Source organism: Sceloporus occidentalis, unplaced genomic scaffold, assembly GCF_023333645.1.
Source record: "Sceloporus occidentalis isolate IW3139 unplaced genomic scaffold, rSceOcc1.0.p SCAF_4, whole genome shotgun sequence".
NCBI lineage: Eukaryota > Metazoa > Chordata > Lepidosauria > Squamata > Phrynosomatidae > Sceloporus > Sceloporus occidentalis.
The window spans coordinates 40,854,047-40,875,192 of NW_028316984.1; the positions used below are offsets into that span (position 1 = coordinate 40,854,047).

Genomic DNA, 21,146 nt, shown 5'->3' on the forward strand with positions numbered 1-21,146 from the left:
AAGTTGAGGGTGTTATAATTTGGCCAAATCACAAGAAGGCATGACTCACTGGAAAATTCAATAATGCTAGGAAAGGTGGAGGACGTAGAAAGAGAGGAAGACTGCATGTTAGATAAATGGACTCTATTCAGGTGGTCATGGGTATGAATTTACAGGACCTAAGCAGAGCTGTGGAGGACAGGGAATCTTGAAGATGTCTCATCCACAGGGTTGCCATGAGTTGGGATCAACTTGAAGGCAACAACATAGGTGATACAGGACTGCAACTCCCAGCATCCCTAGCCATTGGGGAGGGAAATAGATACAGTCCAACACCTGAAGTGTAAATATATCCCACCCCTGTTTTTCTGCATGGGATGTGAGAGCTGCCCAATACAATATAGTACAAACCCTAACTTTCTTCTTCTTCAGACCAAAAAGAGGCTTTTGTCCAATTAATAATTTAACCCAGGCATTATGCCATTCTTAATTGGATTTTCAAATACATCATGAAGCAGAAATCAGCTTACCTACAACAGGTTTTTAAAAAGCCAGAGCAAACAGACCTTTAGGCATCTGGTCTCTCATCTCCGTGTGCTGGCTTTATATGAATAAATCCTATTAACAGTAATGTGTGCTACAGGGCGAAAAACCACACCACTATCATAGTCTTTTGGGATAAAAAGGGATTCCAAACATGGGAGTCACTCACAGAGAAAATGGAGATGATCTGTTCAGGATTAATAGAATAAAGCAGAGCACAAAGACACAAAAGGCCTAGATTGAACTATGCAGTGTGGTTCTGGTGTATATGGACAAAACACACACATAGTTGAAAGGGACTTCCTTCCAGGGAGGTGTGCCTAAGATTGCATTTTAAACAGAGTTTGGAAGCATCTAAGCAGAAATAACTTGGGACACTATTCTACATAAGATACTGAGTTAAGTATGTTTAAGTAACTTGTCTTGGCTTGAGCCCCTCATACCTAATGGAAATGTCGTTCCCCATGCTTCATTGTTTCCTTTGTGTCTAGGGGTGGGCGGGTCAGGAGAGGTTACTTAGTTAAATATGTTGTTGTGTGCCTTCAAGTCATTTAGAGACCCTATCACAGACTTTTCTGGGGCTGAGAGAGTGTGACTTGCCCAAGGTCACCCAGTGGTCTTCCATGGCTGAGCGGGAAATTGAAATAATAATAAAAAAAAAACCAACAACTCTGGTCTCTAGAGTCCTAGTCCTATGCTCAAACCACTACACCAAGCTGGCTCTAGTTAGATATACTTAGCTAGTATACTTCATTAAGTATGCTGTAGAATATTTTTCTTGTTACTTACAATTAATTTCCCTGGGAAAGTAACATTATCATTGTAACTTAAGAAGTGGGTAAACATCACTTTTTCGTGTTGTAAGTGTAACTTTTGGTTATTTGCATAATCTGTAACTGTGCAAGTAACTCACTAATTAACTCACTATTCAGGCTCACTAAACGATGGAGGAAGAAGGTTGTAGGCTTCAAGTGCCGCCTTCTGCTGTACCTCATGCTTCTACCTTGTGCTCTGTTGTGGGTGTTCAGGCAAGAACAAGGCAGAGGGAGAGGAGAGTGTGCTTTGTGTCACACACCAACCATTTGAAGGATTTCATTTTTTAAAAAAGAATGAAGTAAAATGTAAACATTTTGGTTTCTTTTGAGAAATGGGAATGCTAAGAGCTACTTTTGCAAATGACAATGGTAACGACCTCCTTTTGGAGCCTTGGGACAATAACTAACTGCTTTTAAAAAGTAACATTCCTAAAATCTGATTTCAACACTTCTTTATATACAATTGCAGAGAACTAGACTGAGCGATATTTTACTCAGCTGTTGCCTCTTATCATTTACTGAGACTGTGTCGGGCCCTTCATTAGCCCTTAGCCAGCCAACTCCCTCTTGAAAAGTTTTGCTGCCACCACTCAAGACTTCCTTTTAAATGTCTCTCTGATTATGCCATCTCAGATCCATATCACCTAGTAAAGTTCTTTGTTTAAGGGCATCTCTCTTTCTGTCACCTCTTTGGTGAGTGGTTCCTAGATGTGAGATCCTATCAGAACAATCAACCCAGCTTTCTTTCAGACACATACACATGCACAATGTAGTCCTAAAATAAAAATACAAAACATTTGAAAGGAAAATCCCTTCAATAGCTATCTTATTCACTAATACGTTGTACCCCACCTCAAGCCTTGAGGAGAGGCAGGAAAGAAATAAAATGTATTATTATTATTATTATTATTATTATTATTTAACTTTGGGATTAAAGTAGCTAGTGAAACACAATTGTCCCTCTGTCCCAAAGTATTCATCAGTCTCAACTGTTAACAGGCTTTGTTAGCAATGGCAAGTACATTTCTGTACAGTTATCAGTGCACTTAAGTAATTCCTAAGCAATTTACAATGTGTAAGCTTAATGTACTAGGCTTAATGATTTAACCAATGATGTCCATCCACTACCAGAAAAGACACTGATGAGGGAAGGCAACCCTTCTTCTGACACAGCCTCCTGTGTACCTTAACTTAATTCTATAGGACTGGGGAACTGGAGCATATCTGAAATAATACAAAAGGCTGCAGGGGGAAGGAATGAGGGAAGACCCAGTTGCATGGCACTGGATGAATGAAGTTGTGTTAGTAGGACTGATGCCACTCGGTGCAGTAAGTCATGGTGTCGCCCTCTCCTATTGACCTCTTCCTCTACCACACCATACAGAATCCTTAATAATTGTTTTGTACTAATGTTACTCATAAATCATAATTCCTGTATATCACTGAATGTAATGGTAACAGTTCTGACCTAACAACCAACAAAATTAAAAATACAACATCATACCTTTAAATTACAATATCATACGCACAGCCTATATGTATTTACATATATTGAGGGGTGTATCACACAGGCCCCTGGAATGGGCCTGTTGCATTACAAAAGGGGGCGTGATGGGAACAGGAGGCGGTATAGAACACCGCCGGAAGTTCCCATCGTGTTCCGGATGCATCCCAGAGGGGGCAATTTTCAGGAACGCTTCTAAACTGTTCCTGAAAATCGCCTCCTGGGGAATGCACCCAGAACACAATGGAAACTTCCGAGTTGTTGTCGTTGTTCTGTGCAGTAAACAGCATTTTATGCCGCCTCCTGTTCCCTTTTGTAATGCAACATTCCCGTTCCAGGGCCTGTGCGATAAACTCCATAGTTTCATGTGGATAAAGAGAAAATTTGGTAAAATGTGACATTTTTAAAGAAAATGTTAAAATAATTTTAAAAATTTAAAATTTCAGACACCTTTAGGCTGTCACCTGGCATGACCCACACACCCTGCACCTCCATAGTGACACCACTGGATGGATGTCATGCAACTGTCACATCCTGGCCATTGTTCTAATCATGTCTGCTCAAATGTAAGTATAGTTGAATTTGTGGGACTTATTTCTATAAGATCATGCAGAATTGCAGCATATGTATTTCTATAATTTTCAACTGTAACCATTTCAGTTACTGTCCATGTCAATAAACTGCTGAGCCCAATAACTATTGGCAGAAAAACTGCTGGGTTTATAAACCAATTCTAGAATATAGCAGAATAGTTGACAAATTTGCAGAAATGTGGTTCACAGTCCTCGGTGAAGATGACAGGCACTGGATGTCTTCCAGAAGTGAAGGAATTGCAGGAATCTCGGGAACTCTCCAGCAATCGCTGCTGCTCCGGCTCCAGCTGAATAAACGACCAGAGAAGCCAGGCTCCCGAAAGTGCTATCTTTAGATCAAACGAATACCAACTCCTACTCAAACCCATAAGCAATTACTGGAAGCCCCTGAGTTTATATACACTCCAGACCATGCGGTTTCCCAAACTCAGTTACTTCCTGTCCCACACTGTAAAGTGTCCTCCTGTCCATGCAGACACATCATCATCCAGGCTTTGCTGCACGTAGTCAAGCAGAGTGACCTTGTGCCTATGAGCTTCAGCTGTGGCTAATTAGCCTTGTCCTTCTGGTGCTGGATGCTCATGGTCACACACATTTCTCAGTTTGCTGGCTTTAACCCTTAACAGTCCTGACCCAAAAGGTTGGATCCAAACTTAGCCATACATATAGTAATTTCCCCAGCTACTGCTTTTGTCCACCTTTACACAGCCTGCCACCTAGGATTTAAAAGGGTTTTTTCTTCTGCCACAATAAAGGGTAACTCTACAAAGCTCTTTCAAGAAGCAACATCTGCTGTACTTCCTCTGTCTTTTTTCCACCCTTAAAATTATTTTAAGAAACACAAATTTTAGGATTGCAGTATAATAGTTAATAAATCTCATTTTGAATCAGGGAAATGTTTCAACTTGGGTGGATCAAAATCAAGCCTCATTATGTATACAGGAATTATGAGAAGTCTCAATTCAAAGTAAAGGCTGATAAATTACAAATTTCATCAGGAGAAACTAGTTCAAACTGGCTTCTCATGGTGCAGTTGTTGATGCTTTGATTCTTGGCATAGGGGAGGAGAACTAGGTTTAAACTGGTATTTCAGTGGAAAAGGGGGGGAGTAGCATTTGAAATGAGACTGGAAGTTGGAGCATTTTACTGTCTGCACCACTGTGAAAATAACCTTATTTTGTTGATTCTAGCTTACCAATGAAAGAGGAACGTTTTTAATGTGTGCATTATGAAACGCAAAGTAAGGAAATAGCCATTCCACATTACATCCTCGCCACACTTGTTAACGGAGAAGTTATTTTTTGGGACTACAACTCTCATGCAGCTCTCATTCTGGGAGCTAGAGACTGAAAATGTAATTTTTCCTGCTTGTGCTTTAGGTATTCTTATCAGCTCTAAGCCTGTGTTTAGGATCACATTAATGTAAGGTTTAATTTTCCCATTGGTAAAAGTATACGTATAAAAAGAAACAGAACAAGGGTGTAAGTGTGGCATGGGTAACATGCCATTTATATTGCTTTTGCAAACTAAATATGTAAATGGCCGGAGGGACCAAAACACCACCATCACTACCAAAGGATGTCCATAGTAGGCCAAACAATTTGCTTTAGGTCCTGAAAAGTAAAGACTTCCTGAACTCTTCTGCAAGCCTCAGTCCCTGAAGTAATGCTGCCCCATTGCTCACGATACCCCCACATGTGCATGGGTTTATGTAAGGAACATCCAAGCAGGGCTGCCTTAAGCATTCATCTCGTCAGTTTTAAGAATGCTTAATTACATGGAAAGTAATTGCTCCTGAGCAGTCAGAAAATAGCCAGCATGCCACAAAGTACCTTAAGATAAAGCCCAGTATCAATTTAAAAAAAAGTGTACTTGCCAGGAAAATAACATTAAAAATTTCTGCCTGTCAAAATCTCCACGAAAATTTCAAGAAAATGGAATTTCGATGGCATTTAATACCAGCAACAATTGCAAAAATTCATAAAGATCAGAGCAATCAATGCTGGAAATGTGCAAAAGCCAAAGGAACTTGGTTCCATGTATGGTGGGAATGCCCAAAGATAAGGAAATACTGGCAGCAAATTCATTTGGCGATAACTAAAATTCTTGGCACAAATTTTGAACAAATCCCTGAAATATATCTTTTAAACATGATGAATAAGATTCCAAGGAAAATTGAAGTTATCCATTGGCGGAAAATTCTTTATATGGTAATGGCTGGAAGATTACTTTTGGCACAACATTGGAAATCGGCTGAGGTACCTGCAATTGATGAATGGCTACTGAAACTACATGACATGATGGAAATGGACCGACTGACAAGAATTATTCATGGGAAAGATGAGAGAAATATTGAAAAAGAATGGCAGACCGTAAAAAATATTTGTGATAAACATTGGAAAGAGACTGGAAATAGTAAGGATGTAAACTCAGAAGTATAAAATCTATTTAACAATGATAAGGATAGGGAGAAGTAAATTATTAACGAGCAATGAATACTGAAGTTATCGAAAAAACACTGATAATATAAGGTGACAATTACAGTGCAGTAATAACCACACAAGATGAGTGTTATACTATGGAAGTATTGATATAATTTGTGTGTGTGTGTGTGTGTGTGTGTTTGTTTGTAATTATGATAGAGGAAATAACTGTATGCTGACAATTATGGAAAGATTGTGAGTTGTGTGTATCTGTATGTTAATATACAATAAAGTTTATATATATGTGTGTGTGTGTGTGTGTGTGTGTGTGTGTGTACTACAAGAACAATTTAAAAGTACTATTGACAGTTATTTCAGATCACTTTAGAACTTAGAATTCCGTTTTTTTCTTTTTGCTAAACCATGTTAAATTACACATCAGTGAAATGTTGTATCATGTCATAAAATGGTATCAGAATGGCCTGCTGCATCATTCATACTCTTAATAGGCTTCAAACATCACCTCTTTCTGTCTTCATGTTTTCCCTACATTTCTCTTACTATAGTTTATAACAGTATGTTTTTTAGCTAAGGGGTTGCCTCCACTCTAGCCTGGAAAAGGCCTCTTCAGCCACAGATGACAACAATGACCTGCTGTCATATCCGACTGCCAATGTCTGCCATGCACTGTTTTAAAAATAAAGTCACTGTGGTTCTGATCTAAAAGTTTTTAGATCTGAGGATAGTCCATACTAAATGAAGTGATGCATGTGGCTACCAGACAGGATCTTTTTAGTGGAAATGCCTGGTTATGGGATGCCCCATTTTCCAGACAATCTTGCCTAATATCCACCTTGCTGTCTTTTCAGTGGTCATACTGATTTGAGTATACTTGGAATTGTAATCCAAAAAGTAAGTATTTTACTGAGGCCCAGCACTGTCAGATATAGCTACAATGATGGAGCTCTATTGTTCTAGATTGTCTGACCATGACACCCCTCAATATCCTTTCAGCCAGCCAGTGTCCCAACCAATTTTTCCAAATCCCTCCTTCAATTGTTTTCTTTTAACCCACTCTCTCCGAGGTCAGAAACAAGGCTCCCAGTGTCTGGCTGAGCACTTCATTGTGACCTCAAAGGGAGAGACTCGCACCAGCAGTAGTGGTGTTAGGTAACTCAACAGGAATGCTATGGAGTGCTCTGGGTTTCTTTGCAAAATCCAGAGCCAAAGGTAAGTTTTTATAAAATAGTTTAAGGGAGGGAAAAGGTGTGTTCAGTGTGAAACTGACCTTACATCATGAAGTCTGCAATGGTATGAGGGATTTGGCCCTGCATCGTGAAGACAGGTCTCTGTAAGGATGGGGAGGGGGGAGACTTCATTCAGCCCATGTAGACATGCCCTTGGTTATTTTAGACTATGGCCACATTCCTACATTGCAAGATGTACTTGGTTCACAGAGCTTTGTCTCTGTAGCTATGTCTCCCAATGTTACCTCTCAAACCAATCCTACAAGCAATTCAAGTCTTCCAGCATATCCATTTCCCTGTTGTCACAGAGTGTGAGGATCAGCAGGGATGTGTGCAACTATTCTCCAGCAGTTAGACCTACTGCAACATGCATCCACGGGGACCTTCTGGGGTTACTGAAATGACCCTGCAGAAGACCTAATTCCGATGCATCCAGCTACAGTAAAATAGTTGGATACGTCTCTGCTTTCCCTTCTGTTCTTAGACAACACCAGATTGGCTATGGTGGGGGTGGGATGCACTGTTTACATGTTGAGTTTTGCATTTTGTTTTGGTCATAGCACAGTCAGAACAGAAGTCCAACCTCCACAACCTCCCAAAAAGTGAATTGTGATGACATATGTCCAATCTATGCCATCATAATTTACCAACAGGGTTCCATCCCATATTTTATATATCCTTTTCCTTTTAATATATTTAAGCACAGATCTTAACATGGAACTTGCTTTTTCTTACTCATGTATGCCAGGAAACATCCGTCTCTATAAGGGTAAACTATTTCCCACTAGACCATGTATGAAAGGATCTAAATCACAATTCCCAATATGAAAACCCACGATTTCATCAACATGTACCTCCAGCATTATTATTATTATTATTAACCTTTATTTATGAAGCGCTGTAAATTTACACAGCGCTGTACATACAATCTTTTAGTTAGACGATTCCCTGCCCTCGGGCTTACAATCTAAAAAGACATGATACAGAAGGAGGAGGGAGTGGTGGAGGGAAAGGGTAAGAGGTCCAGCAGTTCCTCTTTACCTCCAAGGCCTGGACCAAGGCAGATGGACTGGAGGGAGGGGGAGGCTTCATAATGGATGGTTAATCATTTTCCAGGGAAAATACATACTCACAAGTAGGATAATACATATACAGTACATAGCAATACAGGAAAGGGTTCAATAAACAGGCACCACAAGAACATCAAATAGTGAGCGACAATTATGCAATGCCTGGGAACGCTTCTCTGAACAGGATGGTTTTCAACTCCGTTTTGAAGCTGGTTAAAGAAGTGATGGCTCTTGCTTGTGGGGGAAGAAGGTTCCAGGAGTGAGGGGCAGCAAGTGAAAAGGGGCGAATCCGGGATGGGGCAGAGGAAATCCTGGGCTGAGACAGCAGACCTTGACTACTAGAACGGAGGGCCCTAGTGGAAAGGTGAGGAGAAAGAAGGTCTGATAAGTAGGGAGGGGCCAGTCCATGGAGGGCTTTAAACGTGGACAGCAGGAGCTTATACTGAATGCGGAAAGGGAGGGGGAGCCAGTGAAGGGATGCCAACACAGGAGAGACGTGGTCAGAGCGGTGGGTGGAAGTGATAATGCGTGCAGCTGAATGCTGAACAGAGATTAAAGGACGGAGGTGAGAAAGAGGAAGCCCAGCCAGGAGGACATTACAGTAATCAAGTCGTGAGACCACTAGGGCATGGACCAGGATCTTGGCAGTAGAGGCGGAGAGATATGGTCGGATTTTGGCAATATTGTATAAAAAGAATCTACAAGCCTTGGCTGTGGTCTGGATCTGAGGGATACACGACAGAGAAGAGTCAAAGATAAAACCAAGACTGCGGGCTTGCTGGACTGGTTGAATAGAAATGTTGTCCACAGAGACAGAAAAGGAGTGTTGAAGGATGGGCTTAGGAGGAAAGACAAGAAGCTCCATCTTGGACATGTTGAGCTTCAAACGCCGATGGCGCATCCACTGCGAGACAGCTGTGAGGCAAGACGAAACTTGCTGTTCAAGCCTTGGAGAAAGGTCAGGGGCGGAAAGATACAGCTGGGTGTCATCGGCATACAGATGGTAGGAAAAGCCAAGAGAGCTGATGAGTTTTCCTAAGGACAGTGTGTAGAGAGAAAACAGAAGGGGACCCAGAACAGAGCCCTGGGGAACTCCAACAGATAAGGGAACAGGAGAAGAAGTCTGGCCCCCTGCAACTACTGCAAAAGATCTGCCAGACAAGTAAGATCTAAACCAGTCGAGAACAGAGTCTGAGAACCCAAGATCAGAGAGGATATCAACTAGAAGACAGTGATCAACGGTGTCAAAGGCTGCAGACAGATCAAGAAGGATGAGAACAGAGTAAAGGCCATTAGCCTTGGCCTGTAAAAGGTCATTCGAGATCTTGGTGAGAGCTGTCTCTGTAGAATGCCTTGGGCGGAAGCCAGACTGAAAGGGATCGAGGATGGAATTGGCTTCAAGAAACTCAAGACAGCGCGAATAGACAACCCGTTCCAAAACCTTAGAAAGAAAGGGAAGAAGAGAAATCGGATGATAGCTAGACAAGGAGGAGGGGTCAAGAGAAGGTTTTTTCAGAATTGGGGAAATGAGAGCATGTTTGAAGTCCAAAGGGAAGGAGCCTGTAGAGAGAGAGAGATTGAAGATATGGAGAAGCGAGGGCAGAAAGGAGGGAGCTATAGAGATTAGAAGACGAGTAGGAATTGGATCAAGAGAACAGGTTGCAGGTTTGGCAGAGTTCAGAAGTTAGACTCAAAACAATTTCTGGTTATGCTTTTAATTATTTATAGCTTCCTCTTCACTACCAGAGAAAAATTCTGCCTTTGGATATAGTATTCTCTATTTATGTAAATAAAACCTGCTCACGTTGACACCCAAAGGTAACTTACTGTTTTACTGTGGACTTAATAGCTGAATGCCATAATTGACAGTGACCTTGTCAATGGGTGACCTTGATTAAATACACTGAGATCATAGAAGTCTATTTATTGGTGCTCAGGGGTTGCACAGACTAACATCACATTTGCTTGTTTCACAGATGAGCACGGAATGTTAGAGTAAATGGGATTGTTTATCAAATCATTGCTTTTTCTTTTTAAAGAATGAACGGCAGAACATAGACAGTGCAGTGAGTTTCATTATATCATCCCTTCCATATTCCAAAAATCATTAACTTGGCTGCAAAAGTATTTTTTATGATATATGATAATGAAGTAATAAAATCCATAAACCTCTTATCTAAACCAACATTTGGAGGCTGCCTTCATACAGCTTTGTTTAGCATCTGGGTTCTTCTGTGCCATTTTTGATCTGTTTAGAGAAGCTGATTAAATTTGAACACAAAGAAAACAGGAAACTCTTTCCCAATGAGAACAGCTTAGCATAGCTTGAAGAAAAATATATGCAAAATACTTGCAGATAGTTTACAATGAATTATCATCCCAAAGATATTGCTTAGGTTTCCGTATATTTTAGCTATAGATCAGATATAAGTTTGCATCACTCTTCTCCAATGAGAGTTTTGATTGATGTTTGGGTTGCTGCTGCTGTTTATCTTGGGACAACACTAGGCCTATAGATTGGAACATTTCTACCATCCCTGCACATCTAGGAAAACACTCTATCAGAAAAGATTCAAAGAAAAGGGAGACACTCTCATAGTAACTCCATTCACATCCTCTGTCAGAGATAAATGCAGGGAATGAAGTTCTAAAATTATGCTTGTGTCTAATAACGCAGGAGTGACTCACAGAAGGGCTTCCAGATTAGTAGAAAGCATGATCATAGAACCATAGAATCATAGAACCATAGAGTTGGAAGAGACCACAAGGGCCATCCAGTCCAATCTAGAAAGCAATGAGAGAAATCAACTGTTCAGCCAAACCAAGAGTACTACTCTATATGAGAACTACTCAGAAGTTCACTGCAGGTTGAGTCTCCTTTATCTAAAATGCTTGGCACCAGAATTGTTTTAGATTTGTTTAGTTTTTTTGTTTTTAGAGTTTGAAATATTTGCACATAAATAATGAGATCTCTTGGAGATGGGACCCAAACCTAAACAGGAAATTCATGTTTTACAGTCAGCCCTCCATAATCCATGGATTTTTTTTATCCTCGGATTCAAGCATCCACGGCTTGAAAATATTCTCCTAAAATATAAATTCCAAATAGCAAACCTTGATTTTGCAATTTTATACAAGGGACAGCATTTTCCTAACCATAATATTTAATGGGACTTCAGCATCCATGGATTTTAGTATCCACGGTGGGTCCTGGAACCAAACCCAAGCGGTTAATAAGGGCCAACTGTATACACCTTCTACACATAGTCTGCGGGTAATTCTATACATTATATTTTTATTAATTTTGTGCACAAAACAAAGTTTGTGTACACTCGACCATCAGAAAGCAAAGATGTCACTATCTCTGCCAGCCATGCAGATAATTTATGATTTTGGAATATTTTAGATTCTGGAATTTCGGATAGGGGAGACTCAACCTGTGTTATGCTTCCTACTAATCCTTACTGATGATGCCAATTATTATTCTATGGCTTCTTAAAATTACCTGTACAGACTTGTGCTGATATTGGTACTGAGCACTCTGAGTTGAGCTTGCTTCTCCCTTCTCAAATTGGTTCTTCACACTTGCTAAGCCTCCTGGTATCCTGTAAGCCTCTGCCTCCTCAACAGCCTGGATGGAAAAACAAAGCAAACACTTCTTTTCAATGTAGTAATTAATATATTTTTTGGGGGAAATCAAACAGCTTTGGGTGTTTGTATATGAAATAATCTTTAATTACAACATTTTTATGGGATTCAAACACTTTGGAAAGGACTTGTCTGCCAAGATATCCTATATACGTCTACTGAAAATGAGGATATAAATAAAATAGATTGGATAGAAAAACTTATGAGTTTGGCCACAATAGACAAGTTAACAAACTTACTAAAAGAGAACTCTATAGATATTTATGTGAAAAAACTGGCACTGCTTTATAGACTATGTAGGGAAGGAAAAAGGGGACATTGTAAATACAGTTTGATATATAGAAAAGAAACCTTTTTGGTATTAAATACTGTCATATAAGGAAATAATTTGACTATAGGGAAAGATAGTTATTATGACAGAAATAATGTAGAGAGGAGAAACGATAAATATTAATTAATTTACCACAGTCAGCGAAAAGCATAAGGTCATATTAAATGAGTAATGGGGTAAGGATTGTGTAATTGTGTAATTGTTGTGTGCATGTTTCTGTTTTGTTTATTGTATATTGTTATTTATTTTGTTTATGTGTATATTATTTGTTTTACTGTTTGGTTTTGGTCTGAAATTGGATTTTGTTTGTTTGAAAAAAATGTTCATTGGATCTTATTTCAGTGGGTTAGTGGATATACAGTTGCAACCTTACACAACTATGTATTCATTTTCTACAAATCACTACAAATTCTGCTACTTCATTCTCTAAGGTTTGGTTTTTAATTTTACAGAAGACAGCAAAAACATTTTAAATATTAAAATTGCTTGGAAGAAAAGATGCAAAACAGTCAATATGTAATGCTCAAAAGTTTTGGTTTTTAGGTGGGAAAACATGTCTTGGTTCATACGCAAAAAACATTTTGGTACCTCATGGGTCAATATTGTTTATTAAATTCAAGCACCAGTTCATTCAAATATATTCCTTAATAAGTCATGCCAAAGTTATAGAGCAAACCCATTATGAGACTGTCAGCAAAATGCTTAAAATAGGAATAGGCAATACATTATCAAGATTCATACACAGAAGCCCACTGTGGTATTATTACCTCATTGATTTAAAAGATTAAAGGCATAGTCACAATATACAGCCTTTAAGAATCTCCTAATCCAACTCTTCTTCAGCACCATTAGCTACTTTATACCATCAGGTGTTTTGCTCTAATACAGCTATGAATTAATCTTCCCCCTCTCTCTTTCAGAACCATCATGGAAACTCTCAGAGGCCTCCTCCATAATGCTAAGGATTAGCAGAAGCAGAGAGACTGCATTTTGTGCTTGGGAAGAAGTATATTCAGATACTAACACAGGGATCCATAAAGTGGGTTAAAAGCCAAGGCTCAGTGACAAATTGGGATTGTGGCATGACTATAAAAGCCTCACTTTGGCTCTTAGCTATCCACAGTGCATTTGGAAGCTACTTACCCCTGACAAACACAATAATGACTATTCATCACTACTTACGTTTCCCCCATTACCTATTAATCTTATTCCGCTTCCCTCAACTGGTATGGGATGCTGTTGCTTCTAACACCATATAAATCTAAGGTGGGCAAATCTGCAGCTGTCCTGTTAGACTATAACTCGTGTTATCCTTCAACAGTGGCCATATAACTATGGATGATGGGTGCTGCAGTTAAATAGCGTCTGATAGTTGCCCCCTGTTGCTCTAAGAGGAACAGGGAGGATAGGAGGTGGCTAGTGGTTCTCAATTCTGTCCCTTGAGTGTTAGTCCTCCTCTGACTACACCAAAAACTTGTATTTTCTTGCCTGCTGCCATTTGCCCTTCATTGTTTCATCTCTTGGACTGTTGCTGTCTAGTTGTGGAAGACTCAGCCACTACTAAATAGTACAAGGAGAAGGAGAGGTGCAACATGAATAAAAAGAGGGGGCCATGCAGCCTAGGAAATGCATTCTGTCCCTTCTTTAGCAGCAAGTTTTGAGTTCCTATTACAGCAGGACAAAATAATCAAAAATATATTTTTTAAAAAATTGTTTAAAAATTGAAAACCTTTGAGAAGGAGAATCCTGGAGCGATGAGAGTAATTGTGCTTTGGAGCTTACTCTGTGCGCATGAGACAGAATTTTCTGTGCAAAAAATAATATTTCTGCAAAGAAAATGCTGGCTTCTGCACACACGCACATGCACACAAAACCCACAGTACAAAAATTGCATCAAATAAGTCCTGAACTGCAAATGACCTTTGAAAACTATGCAGCAGGAAAAACTTGTGGCAGAATGAACATTGCTAAAATTATTATTATTTGTTGTTAATTGCCCCCAAGTCAACTCCAGTTCCTGTGAACTCTGTGCATGAGATATCTGTCCTCCCTTGTTCTGTTTGGGTCCTGCAAATTCATATGCATGACCTCCCTGATTGAGTCCATCCATGTAGCATGTGGCCTTCCTCTCTTTTTTTTTTGCCCTTCACCTTTCCTAGCATTATTTTCTTTTCTAATGAGCCATGCTTTCTTATCAGAAACAAAATGATTAGCAAATCACGGCACTCTTAGTCCCCAAATCATGGTTTCTTTCTACATCAAAATCTATGGTAACTCTACTGTAGGATGGGAATATGTACTGTTGTCTTGTAGTATTTAAGCCACTAGCATGATAAATAGAGGATAGATACAGCCTTAACACTCATAACACTACTGATACTTGAAGAGGCCTGAAGGAAAACAGGTGAGGAGGTGGAACCATTAGGTAGTAGCTATGTTATAAATGTTCTGGCTGGGCCTTGCCAAAGTGCACATTTCCCACAATGGTAAAACCAGAAAGTGCTTACTATGAAGCTGCTAGTTAAAAACACCCACTGCAAAGTGAACCTTGTAAGAGACACACTCCCAGCACACCACCAGCTCAGGAAAGGGTTGGATGTGTGGCCACAACCCATAGATTACTGTCTCCCTTATCCAGTATCCACAAACAGGCAATTAAATGTAAACATTATAGCTGTCATCCTGTTCAGTATTTATGTGTGTGTTGTTGTGTCCCTTCAAGTCATTTCTGATTTATGGAGAACCTATTGCAGGCCTTTCATGGCAGGTTTCTTCAGAGGGGATTTGCCATTGCCATCCTCTGAGGCTGAGAGAATGTGACCTGGCCAAGGTCACCCAGTGGGTTTTCATGGCTGAACCGGGATTTGAACCCTGGTCTCCTAGTCCAATGCTCAAAACCCTATGCCATGCTGGCTGGCTGTACCTGTATTTACAACGTGTTCAGTATTTACTGTGTCATAAACATAAATTTTGCCATTCATATATATGATATTCATATATATGATCATGGCACCATTGACATGGTCGTAAATGTTGCCTCAGACCCAACTTAAAAGCCAGGTTGCTTCACCAACTGAAGGAGTTGTGTGGTGCTGGTAATTTGGAATCTGAAGAATGATGCATCCAACTCTGTTCTCCCAGCATCCCACAATGTGACAGGCAGTTGCAAGAGGACCCTGAGGAGCAAGAAGGGACTGGATGTGCCATCCTTCAGTGCCTTGCTCTCCAACATCTCAGAACACCTTCAGCTGGTGTGGATGCCTGCCTTTTAAGGTAGATTTTAGGAAGTTGAATTGCAAGATGGATTGTAGCTATATTGCCATAGTTACATCTCCCATGGAGATCTGAGCCTATGTGTTTGGTAGCAAACTGTTCTCAGTCCAAAATTTTGTTTGGATGAGCAGATAGCTGCTACATAAACATCTGGAAGCGATAAAGCATTTATATGAATGATGGCGACTGTGTTCGTTTCCCTACCTCATCTCTGGAAGCAAGTGGAAAAGTGGATGCTGCATCTAGTGATCCATTATTGTGCAGCCATTCGGATTCGCTCTTTGGGGGATTCCCATCTGCTCTTTTTCAGACAGAAAATATCAAAGAAGTGTTTTGCTGTTTTGTTTTCAAAGAAAAGAAGGTGACAGGAATGTGCATCTGCCCTGCCTCTGCCTCATTTAATGATGTTTGTAATTTGCAATAAAGTATCCATCCATAATCATTACGATCCAAAGCTCCTCCCCCCGCCTCTGAATTTGAGTTGTGTGTAAAAGACACAGCCTGGGGCAAACTATGCATTACACACAAAGGCATGTAATGCAGTCCCAACAGGTTGTATTTCTTTACAAAGGAGGCTTTAGCTGGGGTCCACTTGCTTGGAGGGGAAGTCATCACAACTCTTTCCCTGCTATCCATTTTTCTTTTCTAAACTCTTCCCAAACTATTTCCTTATCCATGAAGTTCCAAAGCCAGGAGAACATATATTTTACCATTTGGGTGTATGAGTGGGAACGAGAGTAGAAAAAAGCCTTATGGGAACTCTCTCCATTCATTGCTCCTCTGATCAAAATAACCTCCTACGGAAACTGTTTTTCTTCAGGGGGAAAAAAATCTTTTGCATGTACAGTAACTTGTTTCTGTTATATACTTGTTTCCATTTATTTCTTATATATGCATTACTGTGTTGTTTAATAATATCAAAGTGTGGGTGGGCAAAGCCTATATTTTGTTCTTCTACTGCCAGCTTGATCAATCTGTACATTTGCATCGAGCATTCGTGTATATTAAAGCTGTGAAAAATTGATGAATACATACACACTGCAAATCTCCATTGTGCATTTTATTCTCCAGAAATGCCAGGAAATATATTTGCAGAGTGCGTAGTGGGATTTTGTGGGATAAAAACATGTTTTGAACAGGTATGAATTTACTTAAAAGATTTTGCAGCTCCAAGCCTAGGTAATTGCCTCACAAAACAGCCTCAAAAACATATTGATTTTATGATGAAACATGCTATTTCCTCCAAAAAGAGGGGCAACAGGGTCATTTTTTGGTATGGTGTATTTGTACATGGGCATGCATATTTAACAGCTGTATGAGCAGTATGACATACAAGGAGGGTGCCTGTGCCATGCTGCACAGTGATGCCTTTTTTCATGCACCCTCTTCTGTAATCTCTCACATTTCATAAGATATCTCCTCACTGCTCAACAGTGGAGTGCATCTTATGCATGCAGAAGGACTTAGGTTCAGTTTCAGAAACAATGGGGTGGTCAATTTGTGTTGGATTTTACTGTGTATTTTAAAGAATCTATCCAAACTGTGAGAACCAGCCTGATGAAGTGATGTGAACTTTGGACTATGACTCTGGAGGCCAAGGTTCAAATCCCTGCTCAGCTATGGAAACCCACTTGGGCAAATTACTCTTTCTCAGTCTCAGAGGGAGGCATAGGCAAACCTGTTCTGAACAAATTGTGCCAAAAAGAAAGAAAGAAAGAAAGAAAGAAAGAAAGAAAATCCTGTGATAGGTTTGCCTTGGGGTCATCATAAGTCAGAAACAACTTGAAGGCACACAACAACAGAAATCAAAAATGCTGAGCCCTATCCCCTTCCAAAGAACTTTCAGCACCTTGGGGACCAAATGTAAAGTTCAGACAAAACCCAGAGCAGTGTTATCATGGTATACCCTGTCCCTAATCCCAGGGAGCTCCAGTCAGAGTAGTCACTACTGAGCTAGATGGACCAATGATCAGACTGGATGTAAGGCAACTTCTTATGTTTCATATGTGACATTGTCCACACACTGGATCATAACAGCCACCCTATCAGCAACCAAATATAACACAGAACAGAAAGCAAATCTAGTTCCTAATGCTTTACATATTGCAAGGAAATATCATTAGAGGAATACAACTGGACTGACTGCCCCAAAAACATGCAAATAAAAGATTTATGGAGTTCCCCTACTACAAGCAGTGGGAACTGCCATGTCCTATGGATTTAGATACTCTTGCATCCCTTTACTAGTTATGACTGACATGCATTATATAAAAACCCTTTCTGAATAAAGATATAGTAAACATTTCCTATTTGCTTGTAGAACCTTTCCACACAGATTCACTATTTTCTCAGTTCATTCTTTAAAGGGTGTTTAAAAAAAAAATATGGGCTGGAATTTAGTGTTGCAGTTAGAGATATGTAACCTTGAATTACAAATTTCTAATTGGATCTGTTTTCAGAAACATTACATACTCATGACTGGGGCACTATTGCCACAATTGTAAATACCTTGCCAGACCTACTTTACCAGGCAACCATCAGATTGGGGGAAGGAGCCCCATTCAATTGGTGAACCGAGGCTGTTTCAACCTCCCCTTCAGCCAGTGAGCAAGGCTGTAACAATCAGAAGCAGGAACCCTGACACAATGCCTTGTTACAGCCTTCCAGGCTGATGGGACATGGGGTGTAAACATCCTCTTCCTAGTGTCAGAATCACCAGCTAACAGACCTCCTTCATCTGGAGCTGCCTGAAGTAGGTTTAGGGGAGTTGGGCCAGGATGCTCTGCTTAGTTACCCATATGTAACTACCGTAATAAATTTATCAGACGTCATTTCCACCCTGATCTGGGGAATGGACTGGGATCGGAATAGAATGGAACAGGGGAGAATGGGTGTTATCACATGGATTTTGCCACCGATGCCACTAGGAGTCCCCAAGCCATTCCCCAGTTGTGCTGTGGCCAACAATTTTGAAGAATGGAAACTTTCCATTCTTCAAAATCAGCATCCCAAGCATGACTGGGGAATGGTTTGGGGACTCCTGGTGGCATTAGTGGCAAAATCCATGTGATAACACCCATTCCATCCCATTCCATTCTGATTGTGCCCAGATTGGGCTAGAAATGACATCAGATAAACGTATAAGCAGAATTCCAGCCATGTTTTATAGTCTATACTAATAGCTTTCATCCTGCACTGCTACCATGACTTGTTGAGGTGGCAGTTATGAAATTGTGTGTCAACCCCTGATACATTTCCCATTGGGTTGCAATATTTCTAACCTCCACACCATATTCATTTCACTCAATAGTCATTAGAACTCTTTCCCTGTTACTGAAACTAACTTTGGTTTCCTACTGATTTTAGCAAACTTGTAAGCAAATTTTTCATATAGTAGATTACCACACTACACTGTTACAGTGCTGCTATTCTGCTTTTACAGCTCTGGCTGCCTCCTATTGTATTCTTGGGTTTGTACTTCAGTGACTCCTAAGAGCTTTGAGAATTCTAAATGCTCCTTCATAAATTGCAATTCCAGAATGCAACAGGAGGCAGCCAGAACAGTTAAAGTGGAACAGCAGCACTGTAAGAGTGTAGTGCAGTAATCTCCATAGTCTCTGTAAAAGTATCTCTTATTTTCAGAACTATCAAGGGATGTCAATGTGCTGTGCCCTCTTACTAGACCAGGGGTGTTGCCTCTTTTACAATGGTGTTGTCAGTTTTCAACCCAGTGTGCAAAACTGTCAAATCTACCAGGATCTGACAGATTTCTAAAAACACTAAAGCAGCTATCAAGTCTGCAGAGAACATCATTTTCTTGCAATGCCCAAGTAATTTTTGATAGCAACTACATATATCTGAGGAGGATCAACTAGGCATGTCTTAACAAAACAGCCTTGGAGAAGACATGAAATCCTGTTTGAAGATCTATGTTTTTGCAGAACAAATGTGAATAGCCAGTTATATTACCAAGCGGCCGTTTCATGCATGCCTGGCACAAGCAATGAATTTTCAGTGATTTGTAGTGGGCAATTTTTGTTCAACACTCTTTAAGCTCTCCAATAAATGTTACTTATCTAACAGGCAACTACTACAAATATCCACTGTCCTTTCAAATATCCTGCTTGAGCAAAAGTAGAACTGATTTAAACATTAGGTGTGGTGAAGTTTAGAGTCCTTAAAGGGCACAGAACATTCACTATTCAGTTAATTTATAATGCACAAGTGATTAGAATTCTTGATATAGTTCATCCATTGAAGAGAGCTTGCAGGTTGCTACTATATTCTCTTACTGAAATCCTGGATCAAGAGACACAACATACATACATAACTATGATATGTCTCTTGTCCAACCATTTCCCAAACCCATCTTTTTTCTTCTGCATCCACTGCAACGTGCCCATTTTCTGGATAGTGGAGGGGTGAAGTGAGGCAGAAAAGCATCCAGCTATATTCCTTTAACTGAATGCACTAGAAAAAGCTGGGCTCTTCTCTGCCTCTCCTCTACTCTCTACTGACCAGGAAATGGTCAACCTGGGAAGGAGACTGCAGCAGAGAAAAGATGGGATTTGGAGGGATTTGTGTTGTTATGCAAGTGGCACTTCAACTTTCAGATGCAGTCATTCCTTCCCAATATGCCTCTTGGTGGAGAGTGCAATGTCTGGAGTAGCACTCAAGATTGTTTTTGTCTCTGGTGTCTCCTCATCCCACCCCTGCTCTCCAACTGACAGTCAATAGGAGGGGATGGCTGTAGCTGAATGTTTAACTCAGAGTAGGACCAAAACCATACTTGAGAAACCTGAAAATGAGAGAGTAACATTTCTTACTGAATTTTTATTCATTTTTTTAAAAAAATTGTAGACACAGGGACAAAAGAAATGTTTGCCCTTCAGGGTTTCGTAACTTTTGTTGTCAGCCATATAGATAGCTGCTCCTTAACTGTTCTGGAAGAGTTCAAGTACGCTGACATTTCTCACAGGGATGTAGTGAAAGATCGAGATGCACATCATTTATTTATTTTATAAATGCAGTGCAGAAAGCACTTTATATAGAGTCTGTTTTGGCATTAGTACATAATGGTACTCAACGGCAGCTTTCTTTTAAGAAAAAAAGTCCAAGATTCTAAGTCCTAAGTTGAAATATCTGAATATGTGTGTGCTAGGAAGCAAACAACTGGGGAGAGGAGATACTGTGAGAGAAAAATGGCACCAAGGAATTAAGGAACCCTCTCCTCACGACCCTCTCCTGTTCAAGTTTGCTTCATGTCTTAAACTAGGCAAAAACCAGTGACAGCAATTCATGGTTGCAGACATGCATAAAGTTAAGTTGCATAAACCCAGCTGAAGGTGACTTCTCATTTTCTATTCTTTACTTTTCATGTTAACTGTAGATGCTATAATCATTTAAAAAAACATTCATTTTTTAAAAAAAAACCCAAAGATTAACATGAAAAAAGTAGACTAACCAAAGAAACACATTGGCAATAATTATATAGGACATGGGTTATTTACTGCAGTCATGGAAGCTGGAGAGGGGGGGAAATGTCCTTGTCTTTACCACTCACTTCTTTTCCCCAATGCAAACTGATTTGTCCTAAGCAGCATTTTTTCCCATGGGGGAAACATATGTGGATGTACAGCTTCTGGGATAAAAAAACCCCTGGGATGTGGAACTTTCCATGGGGAAATGGCCGGGGGGGGGGGGGGAGATTAAGCAGTCTT

At 40.1% G+C, this 21,146-nt stretch overlaps 1 protein-coding gene across 1 annotated transcript in view; it reads right to left on the reverse strand.

Annotated features, from left to right (window-relative positions):
• The window catches only part of XIRP2 (xin actin binding repeat containing 2), a 59,041-nt gene that overhangs the window by 31,607 nt on the left and 6,288 nt on the right, over positions 1-21,146 (reverse strand). Inside the window, exon 2 of the mRNA XM_089519817.1 lies at positions 11,680-11,805. Coding sequence (XP_089375943.1) covers positions 11,680-11,805 — 126 coding nt within the window. The remainder of the gene's footprint in view (positions 1-11,679; positions 11,806-21,146) is intronic.